This window comes from Apteryx mantelli, chromosome 21, assembly GCF_036417845.1.
Source record: "Apteryx mantelli isolate bAptMan1 chromosome 21, bAptMan1.hap1, whole genome shotgun sequence".
Classification (NCBI taxonomy): domain Eukaryota; kingdom Metazoa; phylum Chordata; class Aves; order Apterygiformes; family Apterygidae; genus Apteryx; species Apteryx mantelli.
Window position 1 is genome coordinate 13,155,962 of NC_089998.1, and position 19,096 is coordinate 13,175,057.

At 44.7% G+C, this 19,096-nt stretch overlaps 1 protein-coding gene across 9 annotated transcripts in view; it reads left to right on the forward strand.

Annotated features, from left to right (window-relative positions):
- The window catches only part of EXD3 (exonuclease 3'-5' domain containing 3), a 335,146-nt gene that overhangs the window by 217,163 nt on the left and 98,887 nt on the right, over positions 1–19,096 (forward strand). The window contains exon 21 of one of the 9 annotated variants that reach the window (XM_067309039.1): positions 16,741–16,861. The exons of the other annotated variants lie outside the window; for them this stretch is intronic. Within the exon in view, the coding sequence (XP_067165140.1) occupies positions 16,741–16,746 (6 nt within the window). The 3' untranslated portion in view covers positions 16,747–16,861. Of the gene's footprint in view, positions 1–16,740; positions 16,862–19,096 lie in introns of those variants that run through there. 9 annotated transcript variants of the gene reach the window in all.

A 19,096-nucleotide genomic window follows, 5' to 3' on the forward strand; every position in this document is an offset into this window, starting at 1 on the left:
ATGCCACAGTTACGGTACTGTGGACTTCCCTGCAATCACCTCACCTCTTCAAGGTTTTGCTCTTTTCTAATTCCCAGTGAAAGATTATGCGCTTTATGGTTTCTCCCTGGATTTGGGTAAATGTCAATGTACAGTCTCCAAGATCAATGGGACATCAGAGATCAAAGAGACAGCTGCAGAAATGCCCATCACAGGGTAAGGAAAGGCAGGTTGTCTGAGTCCGTTGTGCTGAGTATGTCTGCCATAAGGATTTCCCAGATAATGAAATCATTAGCCTGTTTCTGCTGTTCTTTATATCATAAATTAAAAAAAAAATTTTTTTTTGAAAGAAAGAAAAGAATGAAGCTAGAAGGTTTGAGTTTTTTTCTTCATGTCTCCATTTTAAATGATGTATCTAGTTCTTGGCTACAGAAATAAATAATCCATCACATGGAGCCATAGCTGAGGCTTCTAGTCCGAACATTGCTCTGCTTCACTCTGTTTTGTGCAGAGAAGGAAAGCAGTCATCCAGGCTAATTCAATGGAAATACCCTTAGTTTCTCATGGAGGCGTGAAATAAAAAGAAGCCTGTTTCCTTAGCCCGGTCTTTCCACTATAGGGTCAATAATCACAAAATGCACCAGACTGGAGGGAACTGGGATCCCAGTCACAGCATTTTCCACGTCACAGACTTGTTCTGAAGCCTCTCTGTAGCTGTGAATTGAAATCAATAATGACTTCACTGGTTTGCAATGTAGTCGCTGCTGGCCATGCAAACGGCAGCCTTTATCCTGGGGGTGAGTTTGCGTTAGGTTCCCATGGGGCCTCATTTGAATTTCATGTCTCAGTGCAGAAGGGCAGTTGGCTGGTTTCATGTTCCCACTGTCTCAACGCTTCTCAACTCTTTATATCTATGGACTTTTCTGGATTTTCCCTCGAAGAAAAGTCCAACCTGCCAGGTTCTCTTTTTCCTGTCTTTTCTGTTTCAACAAGCAACTAGATCTATGAACAACCAGTTTACGTTTCCCTGTGAATGTGCCGGCAACTTGGAGATGAAGACTCACATGGGCTGTTGCAGGGTACTGTGGATACCGTGGGGCTGGTGTTGGAAATACCAACCAGCAGCATCATGCACAGACCCTGGCACTGGAGCCATATCCCACATGAGTATGCTGACTGCTGAGCTGAGCACCGTTATCATTCAAAGAAGGGGTGGGTTCTTTTCTGCCATCCTGGAGACGTCCAGCAAGGCCAAATCAAGCCAGCAGTGAGCTGAGCTCTGGGTCCTTTGCTCACCTTAAAGGGATTTGTTTAAGATTTGGGCCTTGCTGTTGGTGTATGCTGTTGGCTGGTCTGTAAATGCCTCTTCTTCCTTCACCAGATAATTGAGCGTTCCCCCTCCAGCCTGATGCTCTGTGCGAAGTAGCAGTATGTGTTCTACCAGCACAAAATACTTGTGTCCTGACAAAAGAGAATTGTCCTCTGTAGGGATGTGGGACATCACCCCAATCTGCTCCTGGAAAATGAGATGGATTCAACAAAGGAGCATTTTTTACCCTAAGGAGAATTAACCACTTGAGCAGCATCTCTGTGAACACTGGATTCCTCATCACGGGAAGTCTTTGAGCCAAGATCAGATGCATCTTTCTCAGAGACAAGCCCTTGTTTAATCAGAGCTTATGGGCTGGATCCTGGGAGTCCGCATGCCTTGCTCCGATCTTTGCAGGGCAGCATACGTTCAGCTTATTTTATTGGTCCCCAGTGGTTTAATATCTGTCAGCCTGTGACAGAGTATGTGTCAGCCCTTATCTCATTCACACAGACCAAGAGCCACTACTAGAAAAGCTTTTTGTCTTTAAATATCAAGACTTCTGTGTTTATTTAGGAGCGAAAAGCTCTGTTTCTCTGACAGATCCACAGGGCTGGAGACCTGACAATTACTTTTTGGTTTAGCATCATTGCAGAGATGTTAGGAAGAACCAGCCCAACCCAGCATGTGAGCGTTCTTTTCCCAGGCAAGAAGCAGCAAGCAGGGACGTCAGGGCTAATTGAGCAGCATCTTTTTCACATGATAAATGGGTAAAATGGCATACTCAGCATCTTTGCATTTTAGAGACAGGTTCAGGCCCTTCCCTGAGTTTTTCCTACAGTTGGTGTATCAGGGATTACCTGCCAACTCTGCTTTGCATGTTGGTGTCTTAGAGGAGCAGTTGCTCCCTTTCACACTGAGAAAAGAGCAGCTACTGGGTCACAGCCAGACCCTCTGGTTTTCCAGCAGTCTGCTTAAACCCAAATCTAACCCTTGCTAGGGTCTGTGTCTAACTTCCTACCACTCCCACTCTCTCCTCTTAGGCCCATGTAGTACAAACCGAGTGGATTTTCACAGGAGATCTTGCCAGGCACCCAGATCAAAATAAAATATTTGGAAACTTGCGTTTTTCATGAGCATGTTCCCTGAATCTCTTCATAAAAGGAGCCAAATTCCTTTGCCAAACAGCCTCCTCCTTGTTGCAACATGCACCCGCTCGCCTTAAAATTTGCCTGTCTGAATCCTTGCTCACACCTCAGGGACACACAGCACCGTGTGTCTCCCTGGGAGCGGGAAGTGGGGACTGTGGAACGATTGGTGATGCCGTATGCTGTAGGGGAGCAATGTGAGATAGAGAGTGTGTGTGTCTGTATTGTTGGTGAAGGGAGGATATTCCACTTCATTTGGTGGGAAAATGAGCGTCAAAGCCTATTTCAGTCTGTGTGCTCAGATTCCTGACTTGCAGTGGATTCTGGTCCTGCCTCTGCTCATCAGTACTGCAGTAGCCTCCTGGATGGAAAATACTATTTGACAGGAGCAGTAAGTAGAGCTAGAAACCTCCTTCAGCTGTGCCAGGGGAATCTGCTATAGTTGGAGCCTCTCTTTTTCCCTTCACACAGCTTGTGACCCTGTTCATGGGCACTGGGGTTGGGAAAAGTCCAAGAAAACACAGCTGTGCACGAGCACCATTAGAAAGTGTCCTTGGTCAGTTGTTCTGCCAAGAGTTTGCAACAGGAATTGAGGTTTCCTTCTTGGCTGAGTGCTGTGCGCCAGCTTGGGTTGTAGTAATCCTTGGAATTGCTCTAGCACCAGTCCTCAGAGTCTATCAAGACACTTTCTCTCCACTAGTAAATGAACTCAGCATGCCCTTGAAAGACAACCAGTTTTTTCTATAATCCTGCTGGTAGAGCTAAGGAAACTGAGGCATATGCAGGTAAAGGGACAGCTCTGTGGTCCTACTCAGGCCTGCAAGGTGCCAGGGATATAGTTTGTGTCTCTTGGCTGCCCTCAGCCATTAGACCCAAGTTGTTTAGTCAGTGTGTGACCTTTACTGCTTTGTATAAACATCACCGTGACTATAATATATCATCAGGCTTTGGTTATTCCCTGAACATGTGTACAATTGCTTTCAGAGCTGCAGAACAGCTGAGGAATCTAATTCTGCTTTTCTGTCCAACATTAAGTGAATTTAACTGGCCTATGAGATACAATGTGAGCTGCTAGGTTAATCCGTGAAGTCAAACCACCATAAAATGTCGGTAGGGAGCAGCCTCCCTGCAAACATCATAGATGCCACCACTGCTTCAGGGGTTCTGCTTGAAGTTCTCCAACCAAGGGCCCTTTCTGTGATTCTCACTGCTTGTTGTAGAGGATGATGATGTTGCTCTGACTCTGCGTCCCATGAAGTACTGATGGTCCATGGCCACCCACATCCTGCTGGTATTTAACTCTTTTGCTTCTGGTTGCAGAGAAGTTCTGCATTAAACTTATTCCATTAGCCAAGTGCCATGCTGTCAAGAGCTGCAGTCTGCATCTGAAAATGTTTGGGGTTTCTTCCTGGATTAAGGTAGTGAAGGGAAATGTGTCTGTCACCAGCTACAGAGAGCAAGGGTTCTGCTCCTGTGTAAGCACAGGAGGGAAGGCAGACAGCTATTAAATATGGCATCTTCTCTGGAGAATATTGCTTTGAAGCAAACTGCCTATTGCAGGATCACAGCTGTAGTGCAGACGTGCAGAACAGATGTGCTGCAGAGCCCTTGGTGCTACTGATGGCCAGTGATTGAGGAGCACTGGACTGTTGCTCTGGATGAGCCCTTCCAGTCTTGTTTCTGCCAGTCTAGCCAGTGCTGCTATGCCAGGAAAATGCTGTGATGGCCCCTGGCAGGTGCCCCAAAGAAACTGCAGAAACAGGCAGGTTGCTTTAGCAAAGGAAGAGGCTGGTAAGGCTGAGAGGTGAGCAACAGGGACAGTTGTCATCTGGGGGCTGGCAGGAGCCAGTGCAGCACTGAACACACCACTGGTATCTGTACAGTGGCCGGGGAGCCACTGGCATTATTGTTTGAATGGAAGAAGATGAACAAAACGGTCTTTCCGCATCCTACAATGACTGGCATCATCCCAGCATTTTGGGAGCACCTAGAATATGTGCCTTCTAATTTAGAACAGCCCTTTGGAAATGACATCCCTCCATCACAGCTCTTCACTGGCCTGCTCTGGGCTGCAGTGGGAGTTTGGAGGCTCTCCTCCAGTGTGCCACCCTCCTTCCCCAAGTGTCTGTAGTTCACAAGGGGTGACCAGGAGCCTCTTTGCCTCAGAGCACCTCACATCGACGTGTACGTCATTTCTGCTGTGAGCAGAGACATAATCTTGTGGTGGGGTGGGGGTGGAGAACCAGCTTTCTGACTTTGCTGACTTTGTAAACAGAAGGAAGTAACAGAGACTCAAAATCTCTGATTATCTTCCAAGGGGACTCCCATCCCCTCCAAGGCATGTCTCAACTTTCCAGCCAAGGTTGGAACGGATCCAAGAGCTGGAATGTTTCTTGTCCTCTTTTGAAGCACTCTTTCCTTGCTCCTCTCCAGTAAAAACCTTCTAAGGTAGCAAAGCCCAGAGACCTGATGCACCAACAGCCTGTAGCCAGTCATCGAGAGAGTATGCAGCTGACTAACAGGCTCCCATTTATATTACTGCCAGAGGGGAGAACCGTTCCAGGCAGCACATTTACAAAGGTGCTCTAGAGGAGTGACTTCATGCAGAGCTACAGGTTTACGAGTCCTGCTACTGGGAGGTTTGCTCCGTGCTTGGGGGAACCTCCAGTTGCCAAGAGCTGGATGTGTGGGTAGGACCCTCTGGTGCTGCTGCTGCTGCATGGCAAATCTTTGTGGGTGACCAGGGCACTTTTCCTCAAGCAAGAGATGCTAATGCAGAGCTGCTTCCCAGGGCAAGTTTTAGGGTTTCTCCCCTCCCACCTACATCTTTCTCCCAATTTTGAAGGTATTTGTGGGTTTATACTAATGGTATCCTGTGCTCTACGGCTCAGCAGAGCTCTTCATTGCTTTGGAGAGCTGCCGAAAGGAAAGATCTAAAAATAATAATTATCATTATGAAGTTCCATTTAATTCCAAGAATCTCACCTTGCCCTTGAGGCTGCATTAGGCTGGCTGGGGAGCAAAGCCCTGCCTGAGCAGATGCAAACACCTCCCTAAGTTACTCCTGTAATAACAGGGTATGGGCTGCATAGTGCAGTGGGCAGAAGGGGTGCAGGGCTTTGGCTAGTGAGCACGTTTTGAGCGTTGTCGTTTTCTTTGGCAGGACATCTCTGCCCGCCCGCCAGGTCCAAGACAGAATTAACCTCTGTCTTGTAGGCGCCCGCTCCCCTGGCCGAACACAAACAGGATGGCCACTGGCCTTGCAACCAGGAAGGCTATGATTCAACAGCAGCTCCCTCCTGCTGACAAAAAGCCCTGCCTATTTCCCATGGAGGCAAGGCAGGGGCTTGAGAATCTGCATGAGGAAGGAGTGGATTAAGGGGTTGGTGGATGGGAGGAAGATGTGCTGCTGAAGGAGATCAGGGAGCCCCCAGGTAACGGTAAAAAGGCCAGCAACGAAAAGCAATTTTTACAGGGATGTAAAGCAAGCAAGTCTGAAAGTAAGGCTGAATACAACCTTGTAAAGGTTATTAAAGGAAATAGCAGAAGATGGGTTGCACAATTCTTGGAAACTGTCCAGCCATATAAATGAAAGGGGAAGCAGGAAAGAAGAAGTGGGACTGGTATGCACTGAGGATGGGACAAAGATTAAAGATAATCTAAGTATAGTCCTGAAACTAAATGAAAGCTTTGCCCTAGTTTTTGGTAGTGATGGGGATGCTGGCCAAGGGGACAGAGGCAGGATGACTCATGGAAGGTTATGGGAATGGGAAATGCCACAAGCATAATGGATGCAGCAGTCAAAGATCTTGGATCATGCAAACAGGTAGGACCAGCTAGCTTCTCCTCCAGAAATTAGAAAGGACTGGCACAAAGCTGAAGTCACGGAAGAAGGGTTTGTAATAAATCTGTCAAACCACAGGGGCTGGATGGTTTGGCTGGAGAACAGCAAATAAAGGTGTATTTATTGGGGCAGGGTGAATGTTTTCTTGGCATGTAGAGGTCTATTAGTCTGAATCTATTAGTATGCAAAACTTTAGAATAAACATTAAAACAGAGAATAATTAAGAACATGGATAAGATGAGATATGAATTTTCTGAAAGTAAATGATGCCAGAGTAGATAAAAAAAACTGATCTCTTGACAAAGCAGACAGGATGCATCTAAGTTGTCTGGACTTCAGTAAAGTAGAATTATTAAATCAATTGGAATAGGAAAGTGCTGGGCTGCAAGGATGGGTTTCTCAAATACTGGTCTTGGAAATTATTTTTTTCATATTTTTCTTAATGGCCTTGGCATAATATATAGAAATTGCTAATGAAATTTCACAATTACCTGCAATTGGGAATCATCATTAGAACAAAGGCATTTGGGGAAATTACAACAAACTGTGCACTTCCGGATAGGAAGAATAGGAATGGGATGAAATGACATAGTAAAGTGTGGAGTCATGCAGTGAGGGACATATAGCTTGAATTTCTGCTCTCTGTGAGAAGCAGATGTTCACCTGGAATCCTACAAACTGTCAAAAATAGGAAAGGCCCCAGTGTATGAGTCAGCCATGGAGTTCCTGGAAAAAGAGCAAAGGGAAGTTGTTAAGGGAGAGAGAGTTGCAGTAAGACTGCTGGAAGGATAAAGCTGTTGCACAAAGCCCAAGAGAGCTCTTGACTCTGATCTCTCCGGGATGATCCAGAGAAAGGTGCATATCCTCCTGCTAGTACCAAGAGCAGGGGGTGCTGTGTAGCATGATCAGGCAGTAATTTGAAAAGTGCTGCCCTTTTTCACATAAGGCATAGTTGAATTTGGAGTTCGTTTCAGCGTGGTGTTGTAGATTGCAAATACATCAATGGGATAAAAATTAACAGAGACATCTACGGTGCTGAGGTCCCACTTTTGCTTGTAGGATGCCGTGATTTGTGCAGTCTGCTTCCCCTGATATGCCCAACTTGTTTTTTCTTGAAGCCCGCAGTGGATTCACCCTTTCATGCCCTGTTCACATTTCCTTCTCACAAGATGTGATTTCATGGGATGGCCTGAGCTAATTTTACCGCATCACTGATGCCAAAAGGAGAAGGTCCTACTCCACCCACATCTCCACTTTGCACTCTGCTAGCCTTGAGCTGCTTCTGAGGCTCCTCTGAACAGTCAGTAAACCAGTTCAGCACACTGCAATGGCAGAAAACAAGCCTGTCAAAAAGAGAGGGGTTTGTTTCCATGTTTGCAAGCAGAATTGGCTCCTGTGTGATCTACTGTGTGCCAGAGCCAGTACAGTGGTGTGAGCAGGTGCTGAGAAAGGGAGGTCGAAAATGGTGCAGGGAAAGAGAGCTGGTGAGATGTCCTCTCTCACAGCAGGGAGCTTTGAAGCTGGCTCAGCTGTAACATGAAACTACCCTGAGCATCTGCTGCTGATGAATGTCCAAGACAGGTTACTGGGCTAGAAGGACCTCTGCTCTGACTTTACTCTTCTTGGGTGGTGCCCATGTCATATCATATCCCATTCATGTTCCCACCAGATGAAATCAGATGAGAACTGCAGCGAAAAGCTAGGAAGATCAGGGAAATGAAGATCCTGTTGTACAAGAGGGGACCTAAAAGTGCTTGGCATGGTCAGTTTAAGGAGAGGGGCTGGCTGAGAAGGGCTCTGACTGCTCTCTGATGGTGCAAGGGCTGGTGTGCACGTAGCAGGGAGAAGAGCTTTGGGAGCTAACCAGCAGTCACAGCACAGAAACGAAGGTGCACATTGCCATGAATGAAACTACACTGGAATTTAGAAGGAGGCTCTGAATCCCTGTAAAAGCAAGTTTCCACAAGTTGTCTCTGTCCCAGTTCCTGCAGTGGACTGAAGGACCTGGCGCTTCAGGAGCAAAGCTCGCTAATGCAGCAAGTCCCTTCTGGTCCAGCATTCAGGACTCTACATCTGTCTGGTCTCTAGTAACCACAGTCTGGGTGGACTGTGCAGAAAGCAGGCTTGCTGGGGCACCGTGGTGGGGTGCGTGGAAATCCAGAGGGAGGGAGTAGTCAAGGATGCACCGGTGACCTGCAGATCTCTTTCACCAGTTAAGGAAGGGCTATATGCTGTTTTTCCCACAGTTACGACCCTTCAATGTGTCCTTGTATGTGCTCCTTACATGCATGGAAGCACTAGGTTTTCGTTGCATGTATTAACACCACCAGGCACAGTGCGATCCTGCCATACTATTATATCTCCTCGTTACACTGTATTAGTAAGTAATGCTCCAACCTCAAGGAAATCCTTCCTGGATGTTTTTTTCTGCAGTTTGCCAAATGTGTTGCCATTCGCGCCACTCACCATAGAGTCCCTACCAGATATTGGCACTGGCAGAGCATGTCAGAAAAATGACGATTTGAGCATGTCCCCTTTCTTGCTTCTAATGATCCCATGATACTCTATTTTGTGTTGCAACACAATAGATCACCTGAGGCAGTAGAATGGTGAGAAAATAAGCCTATTAAAATGTTCAAGCTTACTTAACTCTCAGACAACATCAGAGGATAACTAGTGAGTTTTTAGCCAAGTCTGTGAGTCATATTGTCCTGCACAATTGTCACAGCTCAGCTCATCTGCTCGGCTGGAATGGCTACAATATAATTATGGGGGCAGAACTGCTCTTAGCAAAATAGGATACATCTTACTGCCAACAGCAAAGGGACAGCAACCTAGTTACTGGTCAGTGTTAGCAAGTCACCAAAGCCCAGCACCTGGAATTAAAAAAAAAAAAAACACTTTGAATTACTGAGGTGGGAACCTACCAGGAAACTACCCGCATGTTCCTGACAATTATTCTGTTTATGTAAAGCTTTTCAGTAAAATTGGATTATTATTTTATGTAAATAAGATGAGATATCAGCACCATTTGGATCATCTCCTATCTCAGGTACTGGCGTAAAGCCTCTGGCCTTCTCTTGTAAAACGCTGGGAAAGTAGCCCATTCATTGCCAGCCACTGTAAAGTGTTTTTTCAATCTGTTCCTGTTTAAGCAGCATGGTATCAAGGGGATAATTGCTCTTTGGAATTGATCCCAGAAGAAAATCATTCAGTTCTTTCTTATCAGGTCCTTTCTTGCAGCGCTAGATACCCGCAAGACTTATCTCCCTCTTCAGTGCTGGCCTCTAATTACTATTTAAACAGCTCATTAGAAAACCTTCATTAAAGTGTAATAGTTGAAGCTGGAAATAAATTAAGGATTATGCTGCGGTAAAACGCTGCCCTCCCACATGCAGGTTGGTGCACCGCTCACTGCCCCGTGGGGTGTCAGCACAGGATGTAACAGTTGTCTCTGACGGAGTCGCGCAAACTAGGAATGTCTTGCAGGGTAGGAGTAGGGCTGTCACTTTCCAAGGCACATACCAAACCCGGGGTATGTTTTTTGCCTTGGCGCCAACCTGCCTGTTAACTGTTCTGGTTGCATCATGGCATCGCTCCAGTCTGCGCTGGAAGCATCCCAGGAATATAGCTACATGTTGAGCCCATTTCCATGCATAGCACAGTATTTCAACAGCTGTGAAGCATTGCAGAGTTATGTTTGCAGTCCCGAGGAAATTAGAGACCATAGCAATCCCATTTTAAAGAAAAAAAAATTACATACATGGGAAATATTTTTATATGAATTTATTTGCTGGTGAAATGTTCATGAGCGCAGGCCTAAAGCCCTCCCTGTTTTTTCTGGAGCATGGAGAACATGGTCAGCATTAGCACAGATTTCCCCCATAAATGTGCTGCAATCCTGGCCAGGCTGGATCTTATTTATCTGGTGGTAAAATAAGTTTGGGAAGGAATGGACATGCAGGCACTTTACTTCCTTGTCTTCTGGCTCCCTGACAGTTTCAGCCCCAGAGGAGTCCCTTTTTGGCATTAATCTTTTGCTGGGTTTTTCAGCAGGAAAACCGCAAATGTTTAATAAAAATCACTGTGAAAAGCATGCCAGGCGGCACCCAGTGCAGTGTGCGTGTATGCCCTTTGGGCTGGCGTGCATGCTTTGCAGAAGTGGGCCCTGTAAATATTTTCTTGGCATTTAGGAAGTTCAGAGAAGCGTTTATTATTTTGCTGCCAATTTGATAATCGTAACATGAAAAACACAGAAGATGTTCATGGCTCTCTTCCCTACCAAAGGCAGCATTCAGGCACTCTTTACAGTGAAGCAGAACTATAGGGTTCGTGGTGGGTTTTGCACTGATTTGATTTTAAAAAGTAAGAAGTTACGGCTGGCATAGGGCCTGGGTTCTCCTTCCCTTCCTTCCGCTATTGCTGTATCTCTGGAAGTCAAGGGTGACAAGGTAACTCTAGGCCTAATTTGTTCAGCCCCAGTCCGTCAGGCATGGGCATCCCGTCCATGAGGAACACGCATGGCTCAGGTGATGCTTTCAGGTACTCCTGGCCTGCTATACTGACTTGTAATCAGACATCTAAAAATGGGGGGGAAAAAAACATGGCCCATCTGTGAATCGATTCAAAGCTACCTTGCCCAAAGAAGAGCTAAATGTGTTAGCAGTGTTGTAGTCATCATCAACTTCACAAGAATGCACCAAATGTTGTGAATCCCTGCATCTTACAAGAAGTCCCTCTGCACTCAAGAACAGACTTTCTTCTCTTTGATTTTATGAACCTTGCAGAGTTACTGAAAACTCCAAAATAAGTAACTATTCTGTTTGCCCCAGACGCAATAATGTAGCTACTAACCTCCTGCGACTTCTCTTTGGGGAGTAAGGCAAACTACTTTAGTAGCTGTAATTAGGTCTATGCTAAGGGACTGTGCAGGTGTAGCTGCTTGGCTTTCTAAATCAGGTTAGTTAAAGTGGTAACCAGCTTTAGATATCCCTGTACAAAGATCTCTAAAGTCCTGTTTTGAAGGTGCAGAACAATATGTCTAGGGCCAGTGTGTGGCGGTCTGTATTCACTGCACTGGTTGGCGTCCTTGCAACAAGCAGGAATAGAGTTGCAAGAACTATAGAGAGAAAGAACGCACAGCTTGGAGAGGAGGAAATTAGGGACTTTTTGCAAAATGAGCTAATGGTTGTAGGACTGGAAAAAAACTTTTTGGAAAGAAGGATTATAACAGCTTCAGAATGGGAATCATCTTCTGATATAGCTTAGTGACCAGCATACTCTGAGCCCCACCATCATGTAAATGACTCACTACAGAGTCAAGAAAAGGTAGATGTTTTTACAAGTATCAGTTTAAATCCTTTTATCATTTTGATGAGGAATTTACATGTTTATCAATTTCTGATAGAGCCTTATTGGAATGACTCTATGTTGAGGATTCTTTGAGACTGTAAGTGAAAAACTGGGTATGAACTGATACTAAAATATTGTCAAGCATGTTATCAGTTGTCTTGTTTTACAGAAAGCTCATTTGGGAATAACTCTCTATGTAGTTTGGATACATCTCAACTAGCTTTTATCTCCCATTGCAATAGCAAAGTTGTATAGCTCTCAGCAACCTGGGCTATAAAAGGCTCTTCTGGATCCTGTCTGTATCTTCTAGCAGGCTCTGCTTGGTATCTGAGCAGACTAAATGACCTCTACTTAGGTGTGTCTATCTTCTCATAGTCACCCTTCTGACTGCAGTATATTCCTGTTAGACGTATTCCAGCAAGTATATGAATGATGAAAAATTCTTGTGGAGCTGGCAGTTTTGTAAAAGTCTCGATTCTGTATTTTGTGATTCTCAGTATTTTCTTTCTCTTTTATTCAGAATAGCCTGTGATGGGCTGTCAGGACAGAAAAGTCCTCCCATTCAGTCCCTGTCACATGGGCTGTATAAAACATTGTGTCTGTGCATATCAGTTGTCTTCTTCAGTTTCCCCGTTTCTGCCCACCTGTTTTTCATACTCATTCTTTGCTGTTTCTTTTTCTCCTGGTCTTTGTTTCAGTGCCTCCTAAATGGAGTCAGGCATCACTACTGCTGCAAACATTTCTCTGTATTTGCTTGACAGTTTTGGTATCCGAGTACGTCAATAACCATGATGTTGCACTAGATGTGTGTTAAACAGAAAAAAAAAAGGCAGTTGCCAAAGCTAAAAATGACAATCAAATAACTAACTCATGACCTGAATGAAGACTCTCTGTCCCCAAAAGACCCACTACCAGAGGGACTCCTTCCTACCTTGGCAGGATCAGAAGGAAGATCCAGGCTAACATAGGGGAGACTGAAACACAGTTGTTAGTATCGTGTGTAACCAAAGAGCTGAACGCAACAGATCTGGATTGTCTGGTGATATTAAGTCTTACAGTTCTTATTGAGAGAATTGAGTCGAGTTCAGGAAAAGTATCACATGCATGGCACATGCCTACCCTTTTTGAAGGAAGGACCTTTCCATCCTGCGCTCTTCTCTGCATGCTGTTCACCTGAGCTTGATTCAGTTTCCATTCCCTGAAGACTTTGCGGAAGGAAACAGGAGGCAGCTGCAGGCGGTTTTGGGAAGGAAAGGAGAGAATCGGGTAATTGAAACTTCCTAGAATTGCAGGGGCTGAAGTAGTACATGCTGCAATACAACTGGAAATGGTGTTTCCAAGGTGCAAACTAAACATTCATATATGACTGAAACTCTGTTTCCTATATGAACCTAGCTGAGAATGATGAATCTAGCAGACTGCAACAAAAAATAGCAGTTGTTTTCATTAGATGCTGTCTAGATTGTAATAGAAGCCCTTCTGATTAAACAAGCCAGGCAAATGCTTCAGTCCCTCAAAATGAATGACTAGGAATATACTTGAAAAACTGAGATTTTAGAAGACTTGGTCTTTAAGTGCTGCAAAGGGATATTTAGCATCACTGAATGAGGGATGGTTAGCATCTTGAAGACCAGTACACACTAGTGAAATGTTAGCCAAGCCTGTTAAAACTTCAGGGGCTGAGTTTGAAGCATGTAAACCAACCTTAAATTATTCTCCTGTGATTTTAATCTGTTGATTTTTCTAACATTTAAATGCAAGTATTTTCTAGCTCCACAGTGAAATTAGTTTGTACTGCTGGACACTCCTGTCTTTCAGAGGAAATCCACCAAAATGTGTCCTTATTTGATCACTGCTGAGATTTTCCAAGACCAACTCCCCTGTGATCCTTAAACGAAGGAATCTCATTCTCTTTTGTGTGAGATGGAGAACCTAAGCAGTTTTATAAGGCTTAAGTAAGGTTACAGAAATGGCATGCTCTCTCCAGGGAAGGCAGCAGTTGGATTAAGAGAAAATATCACACTCCAGTGTCCAGGAGGCTTGTCTAAAAATGGCCTTCCAGAGATTGAAGAATGAGCCACTTCCTGGGATTTTGTCCATTAGCACTAGCAGAGTGACAGCCCCTCTGTCATAAGGAGTGTCACTTAAAAGCATGCATCAAGGGCAGGGCAGCTGCTGTATTAGATATCACTGGGACTAATCAAAACACTTCCTTTGAATCGTGTTTTCTACATGAAACAGACTTTTAACACAGACACTTTCTTTCAAATCCTTTTTCTGTCAAAATTTTTTTTGTCATAAATTTCATCCCCATGCTTCCAAAATTCAAAAAGTGAAATGCTTCCAAATTTTGTTGTTTTTCATCAAAAATGCTTTAATGAGAAATATTTTAAAAAATCAAAATGTTTTAAGCAGAATGAATAATTTCCGCATGAGTCTAAGTAACAAGCAAAGTATTGTTGTTGAACCAAGATAAAACACCAGAAAGCTTTGTGTGGTCCTCAGCCACCATGTTTGCTTGGAAATCTCCTTCCAGGTACATTTCTTTCCAGCTCTCTTCCCATATATATATGAATGTATATGTTCTGTTCTACTCTATTAACAAAGAGAGTATAATTACATGCCCACAGCATCATGAAGCAGCAGTGGGAGTTCAGACCAGTGGCTCTTTCTCTCCCATTGAACTTTTCTCTGTTATTCTTAGGGAAGTTGACCAGGGGTCAACCCCAGCCAGAGAAATGAGGTCTGGGGCTATGGAAAACTCGGACCCCTGAGCCACCTCCTATTATATAGATAAAAATGGAATGGAAAATTATTTCAAATAAAAGTGCACTGCCCTCTGAGAAATGTTCTCACAGAACCGCCTCTGAGAGCTTCTTAACTCTTTATCAGTGTACAGTGCTTTGCCGGGGGGGAGGACTTTCCCGACGTGGTTACAGTAAATGCAGTGTGCCCAAGGCAGGGATGTGCCAGAGCTGCCTGCCGGCTTGTGCAGTGAGTGCAGGACCCAGCAAAGCTGCCCAAATGATCCGTGCTGCTTTCCAAGCACGGCTCGGGAGGGTGATTCCCTTTCGCTCTGAATCTGCATGGGTGTTGCCCATTGATCAAGCTGGAGTTATGCCAGAGTCATTAGGAAGAAAACGGGACTCGGTGGGGTCTCCGTCCATCTCTTTAGGGCTGTGTGAAACACCACGTGGATGGCGTGGGGTGTAAAGTGCAACTCACATCTCCCCAGTCCACACCCAAATTGGTCGGAGTTTTTGAAGCCATCTTAGAGGTGTGGTGCTGGACTCGCACAGCAAGATAGTAACCAGAGACATGTGCCATCCATTCCCTCTCCATTCCCCCATTCAACAGCAGTCCGGTTGCTTCTCTCTGCACATGAGGGTTAAGCATTCGTCCTCACTGACAAAAATAGAAGCAGAGAATCACTCCTCTCCCAGGGCGCTCATACGCTGCCGTGTGCAAGCTCCTGGAGCTGAGAGATAGCAGGGCGAGGAGGTGCCTAGTGGGCAGTGGATATTTGACAGGGTACAATAAACAGGGAAGGACCAGGGAAGGAACAAAGAGACTGTGCCACTCCAGTGCACAGTCGTTGGCCTTGCCTTCTCCTGGCATTGCCAGCCGAGTCATCTCCCCTTATGTTAGCAACAAGCCCTTGAAAGAGAATTAAGTGCCAGGGCGCAGGAGAAAAGGCTGCACTGCATGCCCACATGCTGCTGGGAAAGCTCATGGGAAGAAAGGAAAAATAGCACAGGGAGATGGGAAAGCTGATGCATATCTGTAGCAAGAAGTGGTATCTTTCCTTAGATCAACAGACCCAGTTGGAAGTCAGGAGATGAGCCTTGTGCATACCTGAGGTTGAAAGCAGAGTGGGGAGCTGCAAGATGAGATCCGGTTAGAAATGGTTCGCTTCCAGGGGTTCACAGCACACAGTTCATTTCTTCTTCCCATCTGGAATGCCAAACTCGGTCTCTCCTGCTGCCTCCCAGCACCTCCTGAATAGCAGAGGAGCTTGGGGGGTTCTCATTTAGGTGTTGAAACACAGCTGCATCATTTTCTGGTCAGTAACTACAACATCTGCACAGGCAGAGTGCTGTAATTACAGCTTCAGTTGCAGGATGTGAGTGAGTTGAAACAAAAGTCGAGGAGTTCATACACACACGCAAAAGAATGCAACTGGGCAGATATTTTATTTGGTTTTTAAAGAAACACCTTGAAACAGTCATTTAGGGACTTCATCAAAGCCAGAAAGCAAAAATCTAATGGACCATTTGTCCATAATCTTGTGGCAAAACACTGAATCCTAATTCAGTACCCAGAAATTGGGTTGGTTCATTAAAAAATCAATTTGTAAGTACCCAAAAGAAAATACTCTGATAAAACACAGGCACTAGAGGCTGGTCAAGAACAAGACATGCAAACCAGTTTCATGTCATTTTTCTGCTATATCTAAGTGAGCTACTGGATATGGCAAGGAAACACATGATATATCATTGAGCTTGCAAATATGAGTGGGCAGATTAATGCAATGTGGTTGAAATCTGCTGTGCCAGGTTTTGGATGGGCAGAGAGCATTTGAGGACCATACTCTTCAGCCTTTTGTCCTCAGGTGGCATGTCTTATATGTGCCTGGTGATATGGCAGATCTGCAGGTAGTCTTCTTTTTCTTGGGTCTCCTGTGCCCTCTCATGACATAATTAGGAATGCAGCTATTAGGTAATGCAAATCATTTATGTTTCAGATAGATGATGGGAAAAGGGCAGTGGAGGAAAGAAGGGAGAATGGAGATAATCATTGTCGTTATTAACCGTGAGGACGCCAGTAAAGGTTGTGGAAATTTCCACCAAAACCAATGGGAATTTTCCATGGAAATTCCAAGTCTGAGAACTAGATGCCTAATATCCACAGCCCCTTTCCCAACCCAGTTTCCATGGCCATGCGATCAGTATGACTTTTTGCTCTACATGGAAGAGAAGCCATAAAAGAAACAGACCAAAGTAAGTAAAGGTCTTCTAGTCTTACATTTCTTTCACAAGGTGGAGACAAAAATGACAGGGATCCAGATTTTGGCTATGACTATTTTTTTTGTGTATGTCTTATTTCAGTTCTGAAGAGGAGGACAGATATCAAACATGAGCTTGTCTGCAGATTCAGGAATACCTCTCAGCCTAAATTCATGAAGTGCATTTCTGTGACTTCCTGAGCTTCCTACAGTTCAAAGGTGTTATGCCCTAAAGTTTTTATTTTCATTGTTGTAATTGTTATTAAATTTATCTTTTCATCAATTACTTAGGAGGATTTTAATGAAGTGATTTACTGAAAATGCTAGTATTAAAGTTAAAAAAAGAAAATTGTTCTAGTTACACTTGCCGCAGAGGTCATTAGAGTGCCTGTAACAGCCTCTTTCCACCCATCCGGCATGATACTTTGAAGGCAATAAAATGCAGGAGATAATATGGCAAATTTCAAAAGGGTGATTTAAGCCAAGCAAGAATCTGTAGAAAATAGAGGTGCAGCATTAGTAAAACCAATAACAAGTTGCATACAAGCAGGGTAGTCAAAATGTAAGGTGGGATTTTGAAAGACAAGCAGGACTAGTGGTCAGTGCTGCTGAAAAATGAGCAGAGATCCTGCAAGGATCAACAGCCTGCTGCATGTATGGGAAGAAAGATAAGGACACTGCAAGAAGCTAAAATGGTTTCTTTGCACCCTCCTACCCTGTGGAGGATGTGGCAAAAATACCAGTTCCTTCAGACAAGAAGTACTTAAGAGTTGCTGCTGGGTTTATGTGTTTTACCTACTTAAGTAGTGATATAAGTATAGCACTTGGAGTCTTATATGCAATAACTTCATCAAGATATTTGTTCCATCTCTCCTGTCCACTACTTTGACCTCATGCTTTTAACTGTCTTTGAGGGGTGTATTAAAAGCCAAGAGTGTGAGCAGGATTCTGTGCAACCGTGTTGACAAGCTCTGCCACAAAGACAGGCAGAAGCAGCCACAGCAGACAGGAAAGCCACTCTCCACATGGACTGATTAGTGGGAGATCAAGGAAGCCCAGTGAGCTGCGTTACAAACAGCTGCACTGTAACTGCACCCTTCTATAGTGAAACATGCTGAGGAGCAGAGGATGTGTGTCCATGCTTTGAACTGAGCTGATAAATCTGCTCGGCTGTGGTAGATGGACAATCTCCTAAACTGTCGGTGAATTCTGATATTCAGTGCTCAGGGTGGATAGGGGCTTCCTAGCAGGGTTGCTCTTTCTCCTCTGTAACTAGCCAGTCATGAACAATGTTCAACACTATGTAAGAATTAGAGGGGGAAAAAAATGATGTCTGGGAGCAGTTTTGCTGATATGGGATTAGTCATTGTGGATTTTGGAGCAGAATGAATTTGAAGTAGATTGGAGAATTTTCATTTGCGCAAAGAGGAGGTTGCCCGCCCTGAGATAACAGACATTGCAGTCATAGGTAGCTGACCTGCTCTCTACTGCTTCTGGAGAACAGTTCAGTTAAGGCTTGTGCTAGTATTTAATGTCTGCTTTTCTTCATTATGGTAATCTTATGGGCAGGATATTGCATGTTTCACCCTCATGCTGTCTTCTGAGATCCTGGTGTTGTCACAGTTGGATACCGCTGTGAGCCAGTCTAGCAGTAATAATGCGTTGTGTATATCCTAGGCAGTCCAGAGATTGCTCTGTTGTGCGGTTGCTGCTAAGTTTTGCCAGGGAAAGCTCAAGCAGTTATTTAACCCACTTTCTGCTGGGTTCGAGATATGTCCTTAGACAAAAAGGTAGAGGTTGGAAATATTTTTGTTTTACATAGGAATACCAGACATTGGCCCTACTCAGCGTACTTCCTGCAGGTTCCTAGCTGGTGTTGCTTAAGGAAAGTAGCACTTCAGTGAGAAAAAAAGATATTGCCAGCATCATTATCGTGAGATTTTAACTGTCTGCTGATCTAAGTGAATCCTGCTGGCCGTACACTTTGAAATAAAGCCCAACACTAGTGCCCGTGCTGCCTGTCTGCACCAGCTGCTCCTGGGGATGCTCCTTCATGGAAAGTGAAGAATGGCAGGATGCTTGGGTGGATTCACCTCCACTCCCATATGGAAAGGGAAGGACAGTGGAATGGTCAGATAGATTCACCTCTGCTCCCTCATGGAAAGCAAAGGATGGCAGGATGCTCAGGTAGATTCACCTCCCCTCAATCTCTCTGTCTAAAGGTGAGGAACCTCACAGTGACTCATCACCCTGATTTCCTTGATGGTTCTCCCACTTAGTTTAGGTGGGATGAACCATGTTCTGCAGGCACTCTTTGGTGTTACCCTTGTAGAGGTGTCTAGAGGACAGTATTTGTCTGCATGCTGTGTTTTTTGGGCAGCCGAAGTTAGGAGAAATGAACTTCTGCTCAATCAGAAGTTAGCAAAACCCTGGCTGACCACATAGGAGGACACAGGGCT